The sequence below is a fragment of the Salmo salar genome, chromosome ssa06, assembly GCF_905237065.1.
Source record: "Salmo salar chromosome ssa06, Ssal_v3.1, whole genome shotgun sequence".
In the NCBI taxonomy this organism is placed as follows: domain Eukaryota; kingdom Metazoa; phylum Chordata; class Actinopteri; order Salmoniformes; family Salmonidae; genus Salmo; species Salmo salar.
In genome coordinates, this window is record NC_059447.1 from 39,846,554 (window position 1) to 39,863,990 (window position 17,437).

A 17,437-nucleotide genomic window follows, 5' to 3' on the forward strand; every position below is an offset into this window, starting at 1 on the left:
GCGAGTTTATTAACTAACATATACCCTGTGTGTGTGTGTGTAGTTGGACGTTGCCGAAGATGCTACAGAGAAGAGGAAAGTGCTGGAGGTGGAGAAGGAAGTCACAGAGGAATTACAGCAGAAATACAAGGTGAGAGACTCTCCTTACTAGCTAACTCAATCCAGCCATACATGCGCCTCTCTTCTCAAGGTCCTCGTTTCGACAATCTCTCACTAGCAGTCGTTCACTCGCTTCAAGGTGACCCCGTTTCCTGCATTTGCATACCTTCTTGCTTTTCTCCTGTGCCAGTGACTCATAGCCCTGTCTTGTTAAGATTCTGCTGCCGTTCTGTGTCGATGCAATAAAATCGGCCTTGGAGAATCATAGAGCGTCTCCTGTTCCTCATCTCCCACTCCCTCGCGCTTCTTTCTTGTGGAGAAGATTGGATGAGTTCATGTGAGGTGTTGCTGTCTGTGCTGGTGTGAGATTCTGAATATATGAGACAGACAGACAGACAGACGCTCAGTCAATGGAACACTTATACTGTCATGCATGTGCCAAATAATTTATTTTAGCGGGTTACCGGTATGTCTGCGGAAATGGCATATGCCAGTGCATTTGTAAAGTATTCAGACCCCTTGGCTTTTTCCTCATTTTGTTATGTTACACCCTTATTCCAATCTACACACAATACCCCCTAAATACAAGCATAAACAGGTTTTTAGAAATGTTTGCAAATTCAGGACAAATGTAACTGATATCACATTTATTTCAGACCCTTTACTCAGTACTTTGTTGAAGCACCTTTGGCAGCGATTACAGCCTCAAGTCTTCTTGGGTATGACGCTACAAGCTTGGCACACCTGTATTTGGGGAGTTTCTCCCATTCTTCTCTGCAGATCCTCTCAAGCTCTGTCAGGTTGAATGGGGAGCGTTGTCTTGGCTGTGTGCTTAGGCTCACTGTCCTGTTGGAAGGTGAACCTTTCCCTCAGTCTGAGGACCTGAGTGCTCTGGAGCAGGTTTGCCTGCTCCAGAAACTTCGTTCTGCACTTTGTTCTGTTAATCTTCCCCTCGATCCCTCCTGCTGCTGAAAAACTTCCCCACAGATTGATGCTGCCAGGTTTCCTCCAGACGTGACGATTGGCTTTCAGGCCAAAAGTTCAATCTTGTTTTCATCAGACCAGAGAATCTTGAACAACTGAACGCATTCAACTGAAATGTGTCTTCCGCATTTCACCCAACACCTCTGAAACAGAGAGGTGCGGGGGGCTGCCATAATCCACATCCACATCGTCGGCATCTGGGGAACAGTGGGTTAAACTGCCTTGCTCGGGCAGAACGACAGATTTTTACCTCGTCAGCTCGGGGATTCGATCCAGCAACCTTTCAGTTACTGGCCCAACACTCTAACCGCTAGGCTAACTGCTGCCCCTTCAATTTATTGACTCTAGGAAGAGTCTTGGTGGTTTCAAATTTCTTCCATTTAAGAATGATGGCGATCACTGTTTCTCTAAGGGACCGTCAACGCTGCAGACATTCTTTGGTACTCTCCCCCAGATCTAGCTTAGACCTCATGCACTGTCAACTGTGGGACCTGATATAGTTTTCCAAATCATGTCCAATCAATTGAATTTACCACAGGTTGACTCCAAGTTGTAGAAACATCTCAAGGATATTTTTGTAAATAAGGTATTTCTGTTTTTAATTCATGTGCAAAAAATAAATAAAACATGATGGGGTATTGTGTGTAGATTGAAGGGAAAACAATTATTTAATCAATTTTAGAATAAGGCTATAATGTAACACATTTTAGAAAAAGGGAAGGGGTCTGAATACTTTATGAATGCACAGTATAAAAACTGCAAGCACAATCCTTGTACCTTATGTGATTGATTTCTTTCAGTTATTGAACTTTTAACCTCAATGGTAAACAACCATAGAGTTTCCTGTGGATTACTCAACCAGTACCAAGCCCTATGATAGGAGGATAAAGACCAGATTATACTGGCTTTGATCTTATGATCTTATCTCATCTTTCCATCTCTAATCTGTATCAATGTCACTCACATCTCGTGTGTCCACTCCCCCCGCCCTCCTTAACCCCACCAATAGGACCAGGTGGAAAAGGAGAAGGCCATTGCTAAAGCCCTGGAAGACCTGAGGGCCAACTTTTACTGTGAGCTGTGTGAGAAACAGTACCAGAAGCACCAAGAGTTTGACAACCACATCAACTCGTATGACCACGCTCATAAGCAGGTGAGGAGGACCTCTGCTTACCCCCACGCTGCTACACCCCTACACTCACTGGTTATACTGTCACCGTGTACATGAGCTTAGAGAACCAGAGCCTTAAATCCCAGACACTTCAGAAACAAGTGTAAGGAGCCTGTCTCAGTGGAGAGGGCTTTGCAGATATAAAACGGTCTTGTTGAATGATGTTGCTGCACCATTGCCCTTACTGTGGATGCAGGAATCCTTAACTGCTCTCTTTCTCTCCCTCATCTCTCTTTTTTCCCCCTCCCTCTTTTTTTCTCTCCCTCCTTCATTCCTCTTCTTCTCCATCTGACCCAATCTGTCTTTCTCCCCCCACTCTCCCGCCATCCTGCCCTTGGTGTGCTGCTGCAGCGGCTTAAGGAGCTGAAGCAGAGGGAGTTTGCGAGAAATGTGTCATCACGCTCACGGAAGGGTGGGAAGAAGCAGGAGAAGCGGCTACGCAGGCTGCATGAGCTGGCTGAGCAGAGGAAACAGCAGAACCGGTGAGCACATGCTACAGTATATACTGCAAACTCAACCGCCCTCTACTGGCTGAAGTGGAGGCTGTAACCCAATAATAAACAATACCACATTTTATTTTATTGGTCACATATACGTGATTAGGTTAGCAGATGTAGCGAAATCCTTGTGCTTCTAGCTCCGACAGTGCAGTAATATCTAACAAGTAATATCTAACAAATTATCCTTACATATACCCAATACACACACATCTAAGTAGGAATGAATTAAGACTATATACATATGGATGAGCGATGTCAGAGCGGAACGGACTAAGATACCGTAGAATAGTATAGAATACAGTATATACTTATGAGATGAGTAATACAAGATATGTAAACATTATTCATTGACTAAGATACCATAGAATAGTATAGAATGCAGTATATACACATGAGATGAGTAATGCAAGCTATGTAAACATTATTAAGTGACTAGTGTTTCATTCCTTAAAGTGGCCAGTGATTCCTAGTCTATGCCTATAGGCTGTTTAACAGTCTAATAGCTGTGTGGCAGCTTCCTATCAGTGCAGTGTTTGCCGATGTATGTGCAAAGAAAGATTATAATTTAAAATAATGTGTTCTGGATGAAACAGATTAAACACGTCCCTTTAATATGTTCTTTATCGTTGTGTTTCAGTACCCCGGGAAGTGGTCCAATGTTCAAACCCACCACCGTGGCAGTAGACGGGGAGAAGGGTGAAGACGGGAATGCTGTAACCCACGAGTATGTTCCACCTGCAGACACTGCCATGGAGGGCTTGTCAGGGGAGGAGAAGAGCAGTGGGGGTCAGGCCTCCCCCAAACCAGCCACCACCATCAGCTTCTCCCTGGGGAAGAGCAGCTCATCCCCGGCCGGGGCCTCCAAGGTCAGCGTGTCCTTCTCCTTCGCCAAGAAACCCCCGGTGAAGCTGGAGACGGTCGCAGCAGTGTTCGCTAAACTCCATCAGGATGACGAGGAGGAGGAGGGGGGACAGGAGGAGGGAGGGGAGAAGGCCGCGGGACAGGAGGAGACCTCCGGCTGCAGCACCGAGAGCCCCAAGGGAGGAGGAGGGGGGAATGGAACAGCAGGGCCGGAGGAGGAGGAGGAGGAGCAGCAGGAGGAGGAGCAACTACATCAAGAACAACCAGAGCAGGAGGAAGAAGATGATGGCGCCTCCCTAGCCTCCACCCTCAACAAGCTGAAGATGATGATGAAGAAGGAGGAAGGCTGGGCCGGCCAGGAGCCTGAGTACTACCACTACATCCCACCAACCCACTGCAGAGTCAAACCCCGCTTCCAGTTCCTGGTGTTCATGAAGGCCACAGACCAGTGTGAGATCAGGGAGCAAGAAGATGAAGAAGAGGTGGAAGAGAAGAAGACCGAGAAGGTGGTAGCAGAGGTTTCTGAGCAGCCAAAAGCTACTGAGTGCAAATCAGAGGAGCCAGAGAAGACTCCTGCAGCTCCAGTCATAGAGCCCACTCCTACTCCCACATCACCTAAACTGAAGACTGAAGAGGCCTCTGCCAGCTTAACAGACCCCCCTCCCACAACAGCCCCCACTGTAGTACCAGACAGCAAGCAGGAGGCCCCAGTCCCAGAGCCCAACTCGGGCCCCAAAATCCCCAACGGCCCCTTCTTCCTGGTCCTGAGCAAAGACGAGAGCACCACTCTGCAGTGGCCCTCGGAGCTGCTGGATTTTACCAAGGCTCAGCCCGCCCTCTCTTACAGCTGCAACCCCCTGTACTTCGACTTCAAACTGTCCCGCAACAAAGGGGCCCGTGCTGGACGAGCAGCAAAGTCCTCCAAGCCCGCTGGTGAAGTAGCTGAGAAAAAAACCAATCCTGAAGCAGCTGCTGCAGTCAATGAGGGGAATGCTGCTGCTGCCACCACCACCCCTGGGCCCAGCACTGACAACACTGATAAGGAGCAGCCCTCCTTAAAAATAGAGGGTTCCCAAGGGGAGACTGAGGAGCAAAAGCTACAGAGTAGCACAAGCGGAGCCAAGAAGAAGAAGAAAAAGAAGAAGAAGAAGCATAAGAAATCTGGCAAAGGCTCCAAGCGCAAAGAAAAAGAGAAGGGAGCCGTAGTGGACGGGGACGCGGAAACTGAGATCCTAGGAGAGAAAATCAAAAAGAAGAAAAAACACAAACGAAAGAAGAGCAAAAACAAAGGTGAAGAGGGAGGTGGTAGTGATAAGGAAAAGCCTAAAGAGGAAAAAGCAGTAGCCGCAACGGTTGCTAGTGCTCCCCCAACACCAGCAGGATCTGCTACAGGAGCGGAACCAGGGAAGAGGAAACGACCAGCCAAAGAAGCACTTCAGAAGTCCGGGGCAGAGGAAGGTGGGGCAGGGAAAGGCTCTGACGAGGCCAAGCCCTCTGACGAGCACAACGGCACCAAGCGTCTGAAGACAGACCCCAGCGCCCCACCCAGCGCTTCCTGCTCCTCCTCGGCCCAGAAGAGCCCCGGGCCAGGCAGACCACCCAGCAGTGAGAGTGAGGAGGAAGGAGGTGGAGGCTCAGCTTCCCGATCCAGCCGCCGCAGGTCCACGCCCCGGGAGGGGCGCCGGCACCAGAGCGACGACTCCGGCCGCTCCCGAAGCCGCTCGTCGCGTCGGGGAGACGGGCGAGGGAGCAGCCGGCGGCGGCACCGCGGCCAGGCCTCCCGTAGCCAGTCAGACTCCAGCAGCTCGGAGCGCTCCTCGAGCGCCTACAGCCGGCGCAGCCGCAGCTACTCAGACAGTTACAGTGACGACAGTGACGGGGGGCGCCACCGGAGACACTCTAAACGCTCCTCTGACTCCGAGTACGATCGACGGGGGAGCGGCGGGCGGCGGCGCTCCAGAAGACGTCACTACTCTTCCTCGTCCTCGGAGGACTCTCGCTCTCGCTCACGCAGCCACAGCCGCAGGAAGAGGCACCAGCGGCGGGACCGGAGCAGCTCTCGGAGCTCTAGCAGCAGGAGCCGCAGCAGCAGCGCCAGGTCGTGGAGACGCAGCTACAGCCGCAGCTCAGCCAGCCGCTCCTCCAGCTCCACCAAGGGCTCCCCTCACCGGGGTCGTGGAGGCCAGGGGGACCACAGGGGCCGGGCAGACAGTGCCACACGGCGCCGAGACTTCAACCGCTCCTGCATCTACCGTTCCCAGTCCCCCCGCTCTGCCTCATCACGAGCCCCAAACCGCAACAGCAGCTCCCAGAGCCAGAGGGCAGGGGGGTCCCGGGGAGAAGGAGGGGGAGACCAGAGGAACTCTTCCTCACACTTCACCGCCCGCCAGCTTCTGGATAAGATCCAGTCCAGGAAGGGATCTGATGTCCCAACCACAGGGACCAAGTCTGGCGCCAAGATCAAGGACCCACCATCGGGCTACTTTGGGCCCAAACTGCCTCCAGCTCTGGGCAATAAGTCCATGCTGCCCCTGTTCGGTAAGCTGCAGGCAGGGAAGAAATTCCCTGCGATCCCCCTGACCCGGCCCGATGGTGGAGAGAAGTCATCAGCAGGGAAAGGTTCAGATGCCGGAGGAGAGGTCATCCTGATGGAGCCCATCCGGGAGTTCCCCCCACCGCCTCCCCCTCAACCAGCTCATAAGAAGGTGGAGGAGACGGTAGTAGTAGTCCAGGAGGCCCGCCACCTCACCCTGGACACGCGGGTACTTCATGAGCCCCGGCCGCTGTTCCATCAGGAACCCTCCATGCTGATGCCCCCATACCAGGGTGAGCCGGGACAGGACCCCTCCCAGAACCCCATGATGGAGCCCCTCATGCCCGACATGCAGCAGCAGCCACCCCCCATGCACGCCTACCCCAACTACCCCCCGCCCAGCCTGGAGGAGGAGGACATGGGTGTGGAGGCAGAGGAGAACAGTCTGGCCCCGCTGGAGAGCCAGCCCATCACCTTCACCCCAGAGGAGATGGAGAAGTACGGCAAGCTGCAGCAGGCCGCCCAGCAGCACATCCAGCAGCAGCTCCTGGCCAAGCACATCAAGACCTTCCCCTCAGCCGCAGCAGCACAGGCTGCAGCAAACATGGCTGCAGCAGCGAACCATCTGCAGCCGGCACCCCCTCCCCCCCAGCAGCAGATGATCCAGATCCACCAGCCTGCCGTGTCTGCAGCCTCGGCTACCTCCATCACCACAGTACAACACCTCATCCAGCAGCACCATGCTGCTCAGGCTGCAGCCATGGGCATCCACCCACACGGCCCCCACCCGCACCCCCAGTTAGCCCAGGTCCACCACATCCCCCAGCATCACCTCACCCCCATCTCCCTGTCTCACCTGGGACACTCTCTGGGCCACACTCTGGGCCACCAGCTGGGAGTGGGACACGCTGGACTGATCCCTGCCCATCACACGGCCTTCCTCTCTGGCCAGCCCATACACATTATCCCAGCCTCAGCACTTCATCACCACAGCCCCTTAGCACTCCACCACATACCACACTCATCCCTCTACCCAACGCTGTTCGCCCCCCGGCACTCTAACGCCGCTGCGGCAGCCGCACTGCAGCTCCACCCCTTCCTGCACCCCATCTTCTCAGGGCAGGACCTCCAGCACCCCCCTAACCACGGCTCCTGAGAAAGATCTTCACTAGAGCCATGTGTCCACATCAGAGGAGGGTGTTTTGGCCAGAGAAGGCCTGGTTAAACATCTGAGTTAACATGGAGAGAGGAAGGTGTCGTGGCACCATTGTGCAGCAGGTGATGATGAGAATATCATCAGACTGGCCACCATTAGACCACTGGCCAGACAGAGGTGCTGTGATATGCTGCCTGTGCAGAGGTAAACAACAGACATTTACTGTGGGCTCTTTGAATGGACCCCTCCGAACAGTTGATTGACATTCACCCTGAGGTTTCTGGACAGGGTGGAGGAGGGTTTGAGGCAACCTCAAATCTAAGACGGCAGTTTGTTTTGAATGGGAACCCAGTTTAAAAGAAGAAAAAAAAAACAAGCAGAAACCTCTGGAGTATTTTTTTTTGTCCCACAGTTTATAACTGATTGTCGCTGTCAATGTTCTTCTTTGTTTTCTACAGCCAAAGAGACGCAGTGGCTGAAGCCATAAGCAGGATGGTGTTGTGGGAAAGGAAGGGGGAGATGAGATGGGGACAAGAGGTTTAGGGTGACATCCATGACTGGAATCAGCCTTGACTTTGTAATGTAATCTGGTGGATCTAGTCTACTGCCTGAATTATTTTGTCATTAATATCTAATGTTCTCACATGACTACTTGCTCTCTTCATGACCCGTAATATTCACCAACAATTTGTAATACGGTGTAGTGTACATAGATCACTGAGCAATGTGAAGTATCCCTCTAATATGATGGGCATATAAGGGATGTTCTTTATTACTGACTAATGAAATGTTGCCCATAAGGAAATGAAAATGGTCACCGGTGGGGGAACAACGATAAGAGGTTGGGTGAAGCTCATGTTTTATTGGAGGTACTGTGGAGGGGGGGGTTACACCCGCTTAGTGCTGTAGGGTTAAAGGTCATGTTGTTCCAAGTGGTAGTGGTTGTATATCGAAATGACTTGCACTGAAATCTGTACATCAAGATGCTGCTTTCGCATCATGTAACAAATGTATGATTGTAGTATACTGCAATAATTGTATTTTTTTTTTTTTGTTTCTAAATTATTTTCCAAAATGCTCCTCAAAAGGAGATGTTTTTCCTCTTGTGTAATTTTTGCTCAGTGTAAATAAAATTGCTGTAGTTAACCCCAATAACATTCTAGGGGTTTGTTGCTACTGAAAACAAAAGAACTGAAGGAATGAGGATGGACAAGAATACTTTATCAAGGCATTTTCTGAACTATTCTGTATGGGAAGGATTGGATGACGGGACTGCCCTGTAAGGGGCAGCAATGGTATGTCTTTTTTAAATATGATGCGTCAGCAAATAAAGAGTTTTGAGTTGCTACATGTTTGTCTGTCTTAACTATGTTTAGCTGGTGAAGAGTGAGTAGTCTGCAGTGGTATAAGTAAGGCTTGCGAGCAATACATAAAGATAAATGTCCAGTTTGGGTACTTCCCGTATGGTACATTATAGGCAAATTACATATAGTAACAAATACCAGCACAGACATGCATTCTTTACTTACTGTGGCAAACGGCTTCTGAAACTGCAATGAGAAGTGAATTTCTCATTCTCAGCACAAGCTTCTTGATGTCTGCATATTGCATGCAGCCCTTTTAGACTAGAGGACTAGGCTAATAAGGCTAGAGGATTTTACATCTGCTTTGCCTCGCCCCGTTAGGTTATGGAATGCTGAGCTGTCAATAGATGGCGCCAGAGCTCAGTTTTATGTAGCCTCACTGACAGCTAGCTGTACATCTAGACCAGGAGTCGGGCTGTCTAATTCCAGAGCTCAGTTATGTAGCCTCGCTGACAGCTAGACCAGGAGTCAGGCTGTCTAATTCCAGAGCTCAGTTATGTAGCCTCGCTGACAGCTAGACCAGGAGTCAGGCTGTCTAATTCCAGAGCTCAGTTATGTAGCCTCGCTGACAGCTAGACCAGGAGTCAGGCTGTCTAATTCTAGAGCTCAGTTATGTAGCCTCGCTGACAGCTAGACCAGGAGTCAGGCTGTCTAATTTCAGCGTAAAACCTTTCATCCATAGTTTCTCATCTACCTGCTGGAACATTCTATGCTTATTGCTCTCCCAGGATTGTATTAAAGTGGCTCTGAATAAGCGTGTCTGCTAAATGACTAACATGTCAGATGTGATGGTAGGGGTTCCTATGCACAGTCCGGATAGGTCCCCAGACTAGGGCCCCTCAAGTACTAGTCTTGAAAGTAATTTTATTTCAAACAGTGGAAGGAAAATCCCTCCAAACAATAGCTTTACTGTTGTAAATGTAAACTCTATTGTGTGAGAGATATATTTAAACTATGGGGTATGCTTCATACCTAATTCAATTGCCAGATTACATGGACAATAATGTACACTACAGAGACCAATTAAGACAAGTTGTTTTTAAAATGTTGAATTTTTTTATCTTCAGAGAATTACAATTTCAACCTTGGTTGCACTAACAGTGAGACTAGGGCCAAGAAAATGTCCAGATAATTTACATTTTAAAAGTGTGACAACAATACACTTTGTTCAGACAAACATGTTTTGTTCTCACTCTCGGTCTGTATCTTGGGCACAGGTCCCTCCCTGTTAACTGCCCTCTTCCTCCCTGGGCTACCTGTATTGGTTAATGTGACATAAGTATTCTCCAGGCAGTGTCATTAGGATGTGTGATGAGGTAAGGGGCAACGTCAGCTTTTCATCCATTTCCAGATAACTACATTTCTCTGTCCATTTTAAGAATCATCATCATTTGGGAACAATGGCAGCAAACAGTAAAATGATGCTTCAAATAGATGAAGATGAAACCACAATGAATGCCATCCACAAGGTAATGGAGAACTCATTATAGGGGAGACTAAGGCAAGCAAGTGGACCTTGAAGGATAATTGGTTTGAAAAAAGGTAATTAGTCATATGAAACGTCCTCATCCTCACCAACCTACAGCTTCACACAGAGGCTGTCAGGTGGATGACCTGCGAGACGAGTGGCAGCGAGCTGGAATGATGGTTGCACGTTCAGTTTGAAGTAAAATTAAAGTACAGACACTGAGTGTACAAAACATTAGGATCACCTGCTCTTTCCATAACAGACTGACCAGGTGAAAGCTATGATCCCTTATTGATATCACTTTAAAAGGAGGATATGGGTTAAAAAAATGTAAGCCTTGAGACGTGGATTGTGTATGTGTGCCTTTCAGAGGGTGAATGGGCAAGACAAAAAAGTGCCTTTGAACAGGGTAGGTGCCATGCATACTGGTTTGTGTCAAGAACTGCAATGCTGCTGGGTTTTTCACGCTCAACAGTTTCCCGTGTGTATCACTTATGGTCCACCGCCCAAAGGACATCTAGCCAGCTTGACAACTGTGGGAAGCATTGGAATCAACATGGGCCAGCATCCCTGTGGAACGCTTTCAATACCTTGAGTCCATGCACAGATGAATTGAGGCTGTTCTGAGGGCAAAAGGTGCAACTCAACATTAGGAAGGCATCCTTAATGTTTTGTACACTCAGTGTATGTCTTGCTTAGCACCCATTTAACTGGTGCAAACAAAGAGTGGTTGAAATAGAAGTGGGTGGTAAAACCCATGGCAATTAAAAGACGGATAATTCCTCGACTTCCGATCGGAACCAATACTTTCAAGGAACTCTCCGATTTGAAGACGAGCCTATTTTCACCGTTCACGTATCTTATGGGCTTATTGTGCAAAAATGTCCAAGACCAACGCAAAACTGTGGTTGCAGATGCGGTCATGGTCAGCCCAGGTACTTGACCACCAGGAACATGACCACACAGGTGAGCAGCATCCCTCCAATCATGATGAACTTATCCTGGGTGGCCCTCTTCTCGATCAGCCTCATCACCGTGTTGGACAGACCCAGCATGTTGGCCACATCCAGCATCTTCTTGTGGGTCCCCTGGATTTAAGGAAGACAGAGGGGAGACAAGACATCAAACATTAGCTGCTGAAGTTCCATTGATTGTGCTGTTGTTTCCTGAAGAAAAAGCTGAAGTGAGTTATTAATGGGTATTCTGCTTCAATGCTGTTTGTTTGAGGGAATACTGTATACACAGTAGTATCATAACCTGCATTTAGCCTGGTCATGACAGAGCTCTATTCAACTGATTAGGGAGAGGCTGTCTGAGGAACCACACCCAGCCGTTCTGTCCTCCCGGTTTGTCCCTCAGCTGTTTCTCACGGCCAGCCCATCTGATCACCAGACACCCTGATAACAGGAGGCACACAGCAGCCTCCACCAGGAACACCATCTCTTCTCCTCCCTGGAAATATGTACTTAGCCTGCTGCTGACAACCAGCACCACACACACACACTTCTACTACACATAGTTATCATTACAGTTGACAGAAACCGGGTCAGCCAGGGTTTGTTTTGGGAATACGGATTCCTCTCGCTGGGATACCGTCGACAGGGACCTGCCTTGCCGTGTCACGGTCAGTGTTCCTTGGCAAAGTGTCAACAACAAAAAAACTGATCGTCAAAACGTTCTACAGCTGCACCATTGAGAGCATCTTGACTTGCTGCATCACCGCTTGGTATGGCAACTGCTTGGCATCCACTACAAAGGGTAGTGTGTATGGCCCAGTACATCACTTGGGCCGAGCTCCCTGCCATCCAGGACCTCTATACCAGGTGGTGTCAGAGGAAGACCCTGAAAATTGTCAAAGACTCCAACCCCCCAAGTGATAGACTTATTTCTGCTACCGCACGGAAAGCGGTACCGATGCACCAAGTCTGGAACCAACAGAACCCTGAACAGTTTCTACCAACAAGCCATAAGACTGATAAATAGTTAACCAAATAGCTACCAGGACTATCAGCATTTTGCACTCTTTTGACTCATCACATACGCTGCTGTTACTGCTTATTATCTATCCTGTCGCCTCGTCACTTTACCCCTCCCTATATGTACATATCTACCTCAATTACATCGTACCGCTGCACAACAACTCAGTACTGGTACCCCGTGTATATAGCCAAGTTATCGTTACTCATTGTGTATTTATTCTCTATAATTTTCTCTCTCTGCATTGTTGGGAAAGGCCCGTAACGTAGGCAAACACACACACCTTGAGCGTGCCCCTCTGGTCCCTGAGTCCGGTGAGGATGCTGCTGCCGCTGCCCAGGAGGTCGTCCATGCCTCTGTGTGCGTTGTTCAGGTTGGAGTTTAACTGCAACGTCTCGTCTATGGGGATGGAGGTGTCTGCATCCTGTAGGGGACAATACCGGTAATATCTCAACAATGTTCCCCGAATAAATGTATTTAGGTTTTATTGCCCATGTTACACCAGTTGTGGTGTATCAAGCAGAGTTTGCATGCATGTTTTAGGTTATCATTACATGAGTGTAGACATTACTGTAGTGCTACATGGGAGATGAGTGTGTTCTGATGATTACATGTGGTTTTAGAGTGGGCCACTACTACTGACGTTGGTGGTGAAGGTACGACTCATGAGTTCCTCCCTCTCTCGGTCCTGGCTCTCTCGTGAGTAGCGGCGGTGCTGGAAGTTCCTCAGGGCCGTCTGGAGGTGCTGAACATCATACTTCAGCTGGTCTACCCGCCTGCGGAGGGGACACAGACAGAGACAACATTCTTCTTACCCCCCAGCCGAATAATGGCAGAGGAAATCTCAGAGGGTAAAGATGGCTGCCTTTGCCTCCAGCCCCATCCAGCATTTCAGGACTGTGGTTCAGTCACTCCTCCTTCACTAACTCATGACATCTCCCTTGGTATGCTCTGTATGGATGTCTTCTAGCTCTCAATAAAAGCTTTCCATCATCACTTAGATAAGTCAACATGCCTCCCTTCTTCCCAACCTGACTTCTCCACTTCTCCACCTGGCTGACACACCTGAGGGCCTGTCTCCCTCCACCCTTCTCTCCCGCTCCTCCTGAGCATCACCTGCTCGTGGCTCAGCCCTGCGGCCCCAGCGTACTGTAGCTGCCCTGAGATCAGAGGAGAGCTGTGGGACGGGGCGCAGCAGTTTGTCCCCTGGGGCCTGTTTACCCAGCTCTGACGTGACGCCTTGCCCAACGCGGCAGGAATGCCGGGGCTTCCGAGGGAATGTTTTCACAGAGCCGCGTCGCCACAGGGGATGAGAAACACACTGCCTGTTTCATCTAGCTGCGACCTCGTCCCGGTCCCACCCATCTTTATGAAACATTCATCGCCACGCCACCTCTGGTGTATTTGGGTCACCGATGCAGTTTGAGTACTCACAGTTTGGCGTTCTGACGGCGGTTTGGCGGTTCTTTGCTAGCCAGGATTTCCAGACGTTCCAAATGGCTGAAGATCTGGTCGATTCTGACCTGCAGATCGTTCTCCAACACTGGAGAGAGCGCGCACACACACCCACACACACAAACAATTAAACACACCCTGAACAGTTGTTTCACTCCCCAAATAGGCCAATCTTATACAAAATAAAATGTTAAAGTTATGTTCATTCTAATAAATCAGACAAGATTTCCACATTCCATGCTACCATGGAATATAGCCCCACGGTTTCAGGTGAATCCAAGAGAGGGATGAAAGCAAATATGTTATTTCCTCAAACTTCGCAGAGGAAGTTAATCCACATTGAAACAAAGGGCCTTGTACATAATCTCTTCATGAAGACAAATCAGCCACTGATTCTTATTTGAAGTCTATCGTTACACCCGTTTCATTCTCAGACTGCTGAGATTCTAGATAGCGTTTGATTCCAAGGTGACAGCAGCACTAGGCTTGTGGGAAGCTTTTATCTGCCCTTTAAAAGGACTAGCACCATCTTGTCCCCCACCCCCTCCCATCCTGACTGACTGAGTGACTCCTCGCTCGGACACCTGCTGCATCATTCCACCCTCTAACATGTGAGATGATGTCATTCCGACTGGCTGCCACCATTATCTTTAGAGAAGACTTCCCAGTCGTCCCTCTGCCACCACCCCTATGCTTCCTGCCCTGGCACCAGCCTGGCTCACAGAACATTGCCCGCCCTGCCCACCTTCCAAAACAATCATTAGGGAGGGCATGGTACAGTTTGGCTCAAAGGGCTGCGCAACACTGGAAAAGGGGAAAATATGTAAATACTGCCTAGTTGTAAATTCCAAATTAATAATTAACAAAAATATAAAAACGTAACTATTTTAAATATTTTACTGATTTACAGTTCATATAAGGAAATCAGTCAATTGTAATAAATTAATTAGGCCCTCATCTATGGATTTCACATGACTGGGAGAACAGATATGCATCTGTTAGTCACAGATACCTTTAAAAAAGGTAGGGGTCTAGATCATAAAACCAGTCAGTATCTGGCCACCATTTTCTTCATGCAGAGCGAAGAAAGAGTTGATCAGACTGTTGATTGTGGCCTGTGGAATGTTGTCCCACTCCTCTTCAATGGCTGTGCGAAGTTGCTGGATATTGATGGGAACTGGAACGCGCTGTCGTACACGCCGATCCAGAGCATCCCAAACATGCTCAATGGGTGACGTGTCTGGTGAGTATGCAGGCCATGGAAGAACTGGGACATTTTCAGCTTCCAGGAAATGTGAACAGATCCTTGTGACATGGGGTCGTGCATTATCATGCTGAAACATGAGGTGATGGCGGCGGATGAATGGCACGACAATGGGCCTCAGGAACTCGTCACAGTATCTCTGTGCATTCAAATTGCCATCAATAAAATGCAATTAAGCTCCCAACAACGAGCACATGCCTTCCCATACTCTAACCCCACCATGGGGCACTCTGTTCACAACGTTGACATCAGCAAACCGCTCGCCAACACAACGCCAACACACCTTCTGCAATCTGCCCAGTACAGCTGAAACCAGGATTAATCTGTGAAGAGCACACTTCTCCAGCGTGCCGGTGGCCATAGAAGGTGAGCATTTGGCCACTGAAGTCGGTTACGACGCTGAACTGCAGTCAGGTCAAGACCCTGGTGAGGGCGACGAGCATGCAGATGAGCTTCCCTCAGACTGTTTCTGACAGCTTGTGCAGAAATTCTGCGGTTGTGCAAACCCACAGTTTCATCAGCTGTCTGGGTTGCTGGGCTCAGACAAATCCCGCAGGTGAAGAAGCCAGATGTGAATGTCCTGGGCTGGCCTGGTTACATGTGGTCTGTGGTTGTGAGGCCAGTTGGACGTACTGCCAAATTCTGTAAATGACGTTGGAGGCAGCTTATTGTGGAGAAATAAACATTACATGCTCTGTTGGACAGTCCTGCAGTCAGCATGCCAATTGCACGCTCCCTCAAAACTTGAGACTTCTCTGGCATTGTGTTGTGTGACAAAACTGCACATTTTAGAGTGACCTTTTTTTGTCCTCAGCACAAGGTGCACCTGTGTAATGATAATGCTGTTTAATCAGCTTCTTGATATGCCACATCTGTCAGGTGGATCGATTATCTTGGCAAAGGAGAAATGCTCACTAACAGGGATGTAAACACATTTTTGAGAAATAAGCTTTTTGTGCATATGGAACATTTCTGGGAGGTTGACACTTGCAACATCCATTGAATGCAGAAGATACATTATTTAGAAAGAGTGAACTCACAGTGGACAGATTGACGATCTGTGTTCTCCAGGCGTCCCATGAGCGACTGCACCTCGTGGATTTGCCTGATCAAAGAGGACAGAGAGCAAAAATATATAATTATTCCTAGGCTACCGTAAATATTAAACAGAGGTCTATATGGAAGCGTAATATTAGATAAAGATCTATTGAATAGACAAGGAACTATACAATGGTATGAAGAAATGTAATACACGCTAGACACGTAAACTACAGAGAGTGAATTTAATGGTGCTTTCAAGACTACTGGGAACAAGGTAAAATCATGACGTCAGTGATCTTTAGGTCAGAAAGTCGGAACTCTGAAAAGATGCTCGAGGTTCCGACTTGGAATTCCGAGTTGGATGACCGTTCAAAACGATGTTTCCCAGTCAGCGCTAGATTTTTTCCGAGTTCCTTTTAGTCTTGAATGCACTGAAGTCAAAGATTTCTGAGTTCCCAGTTGATATGAACGCAGCGTACCGTTACAGTGGTGATAGTTAAATATTGTTGGTCATGGATCTATGGCTATCTATAGCTGGTTGGCTAGCTAGTTTCCTTTTGACACCATGACCACTAATGGAAGGGGTTAGTTAAAACTATCTTTGTCATGAAATGTTGTTAGCTAGCCAGCTAGTTACAGTAACGCGGTATATCATAAGGCAAGTGAGCTACGTTAGATGTCTTCTTTTTTTGAAAGAGAACAGAAACACTCACTTATTTGTTTGATGGTACAATGACTCCATTTTCCTTTTATGTTTCAAGACACAATCCACAAAAAATACCCTCGGTCTATAGAGGAATACCTTTAGCCGGTTTTATTGTGAAACTGAAAACAAGTGGATTTTTGTGCAACGCACACGTCATCAGTTGAGAAGATTTGTGTACGGAAATGGAATAACGGAAGCTCCACCGAGTGATAAAAGCCAAAGATCCGCTGCAGCGACACTACGAGGCAGGTACAGGTAGCGCGACAGCTCCAATCTAACAATGTAGAAGCAGAAATGTAGGAAAATGCTAAATAAAATGATTTAAAGTTAGTGCAATTTAAACGATATTCATGTTTTCTCTCTTTCATTTCAACACCAAAATATGGCATGATAATAGTCTACATTTGTGAACTGGAAGTGAGCTTTCTAGATTTGAGTGATGCTTTTTAAATCATGTTTCTATTTTGATTCATTTGATGCTTAGACTACCTTAACAAAAGTCCGACTTATTGAACTACATCTATTCTCAGCATTTTACATGTCATATATCATACCCTTAATCTGAATCACAGACAGTGTGCTTTCTGTTCCCACAAAAAAACTTCCTCTCCCCCTCAATCCAACCAGGGCTCATCTGTTGACGGGGAGACGAATGTAACTGGAAAGACTTAATGAGAAGACGTCTCCAGGCAAAGTTTTGTCAGCTCACCCTGGCTTTGTCTAATTATCCCTTTTTCCACAGATTGGTGTCGGAATACACCTGTCTGTCCATCCAGCATTCCCTCCTCTGCCCGCGGATACAGACAGACCAACAATAATGATATCAAACTTTCCACAGGCAGATGAGATTGGGAGAAG

The 17,437-nt window shown here is 48.3% G+C and overlaps 2 protein-coding genes across 14 annotated transcripts in view; one reads left to right on the forward strand and one right to left on the reverse strand.

Moving 5' to 3' along the window:
* Positions 1–8,652, forward strand: part of LOC106607325 (G patch domain-containing protein 8) — a 38,922-nt gene extending 30,270 nt beyond the window's left edge. For all 13 annotated transcript variants that reach the window (XM_014204178.2, XM_045720560.1, XM_014204177.2 and 10 more), the window contains 4 exons: positions 44–130; positions 2,093–2,236; positions 2,606–2,736; positions 3,392–8,652. In XM_014204178.2, coding sequence (XP_014059653.1) covers positions 44–130; positions 2,093–2,236; positions 2,606–2,736; positions 3,392–7,304 — 4,275 coding nt within the window. In that variant the 3' untranslated portion in view covers positions 7,305–8,652. The remainder of the gene's footprint in view (positions 1–43; positions 131–2,092; positions 2,237–2,605; positions 2,737–3,391) is intronic.
* Positions 8,653–9,704: 1,052 nt separating this feature from the next.
* On the reverse strand, positions 9,705–16,742 carry gosr2 (golgi SNAP receptor complex member 2). The gene is given in 6 exon segments (NM_001140385.1): positions 9,705–11,224; positions 12,397–12,537; positions 12,757–12,889; positions 13,548–13,656; positions 15,873–15,937; positions 16,587–16,742. Coding segments are annotated over 6 exon segments (639 nt in total). The 5' UTR covers positions 16,616–16,742; the 3' UTR covers positions 9,705–11,062.
* Positions 16,743–17,437: the final 695 nt, after the last annotated feature.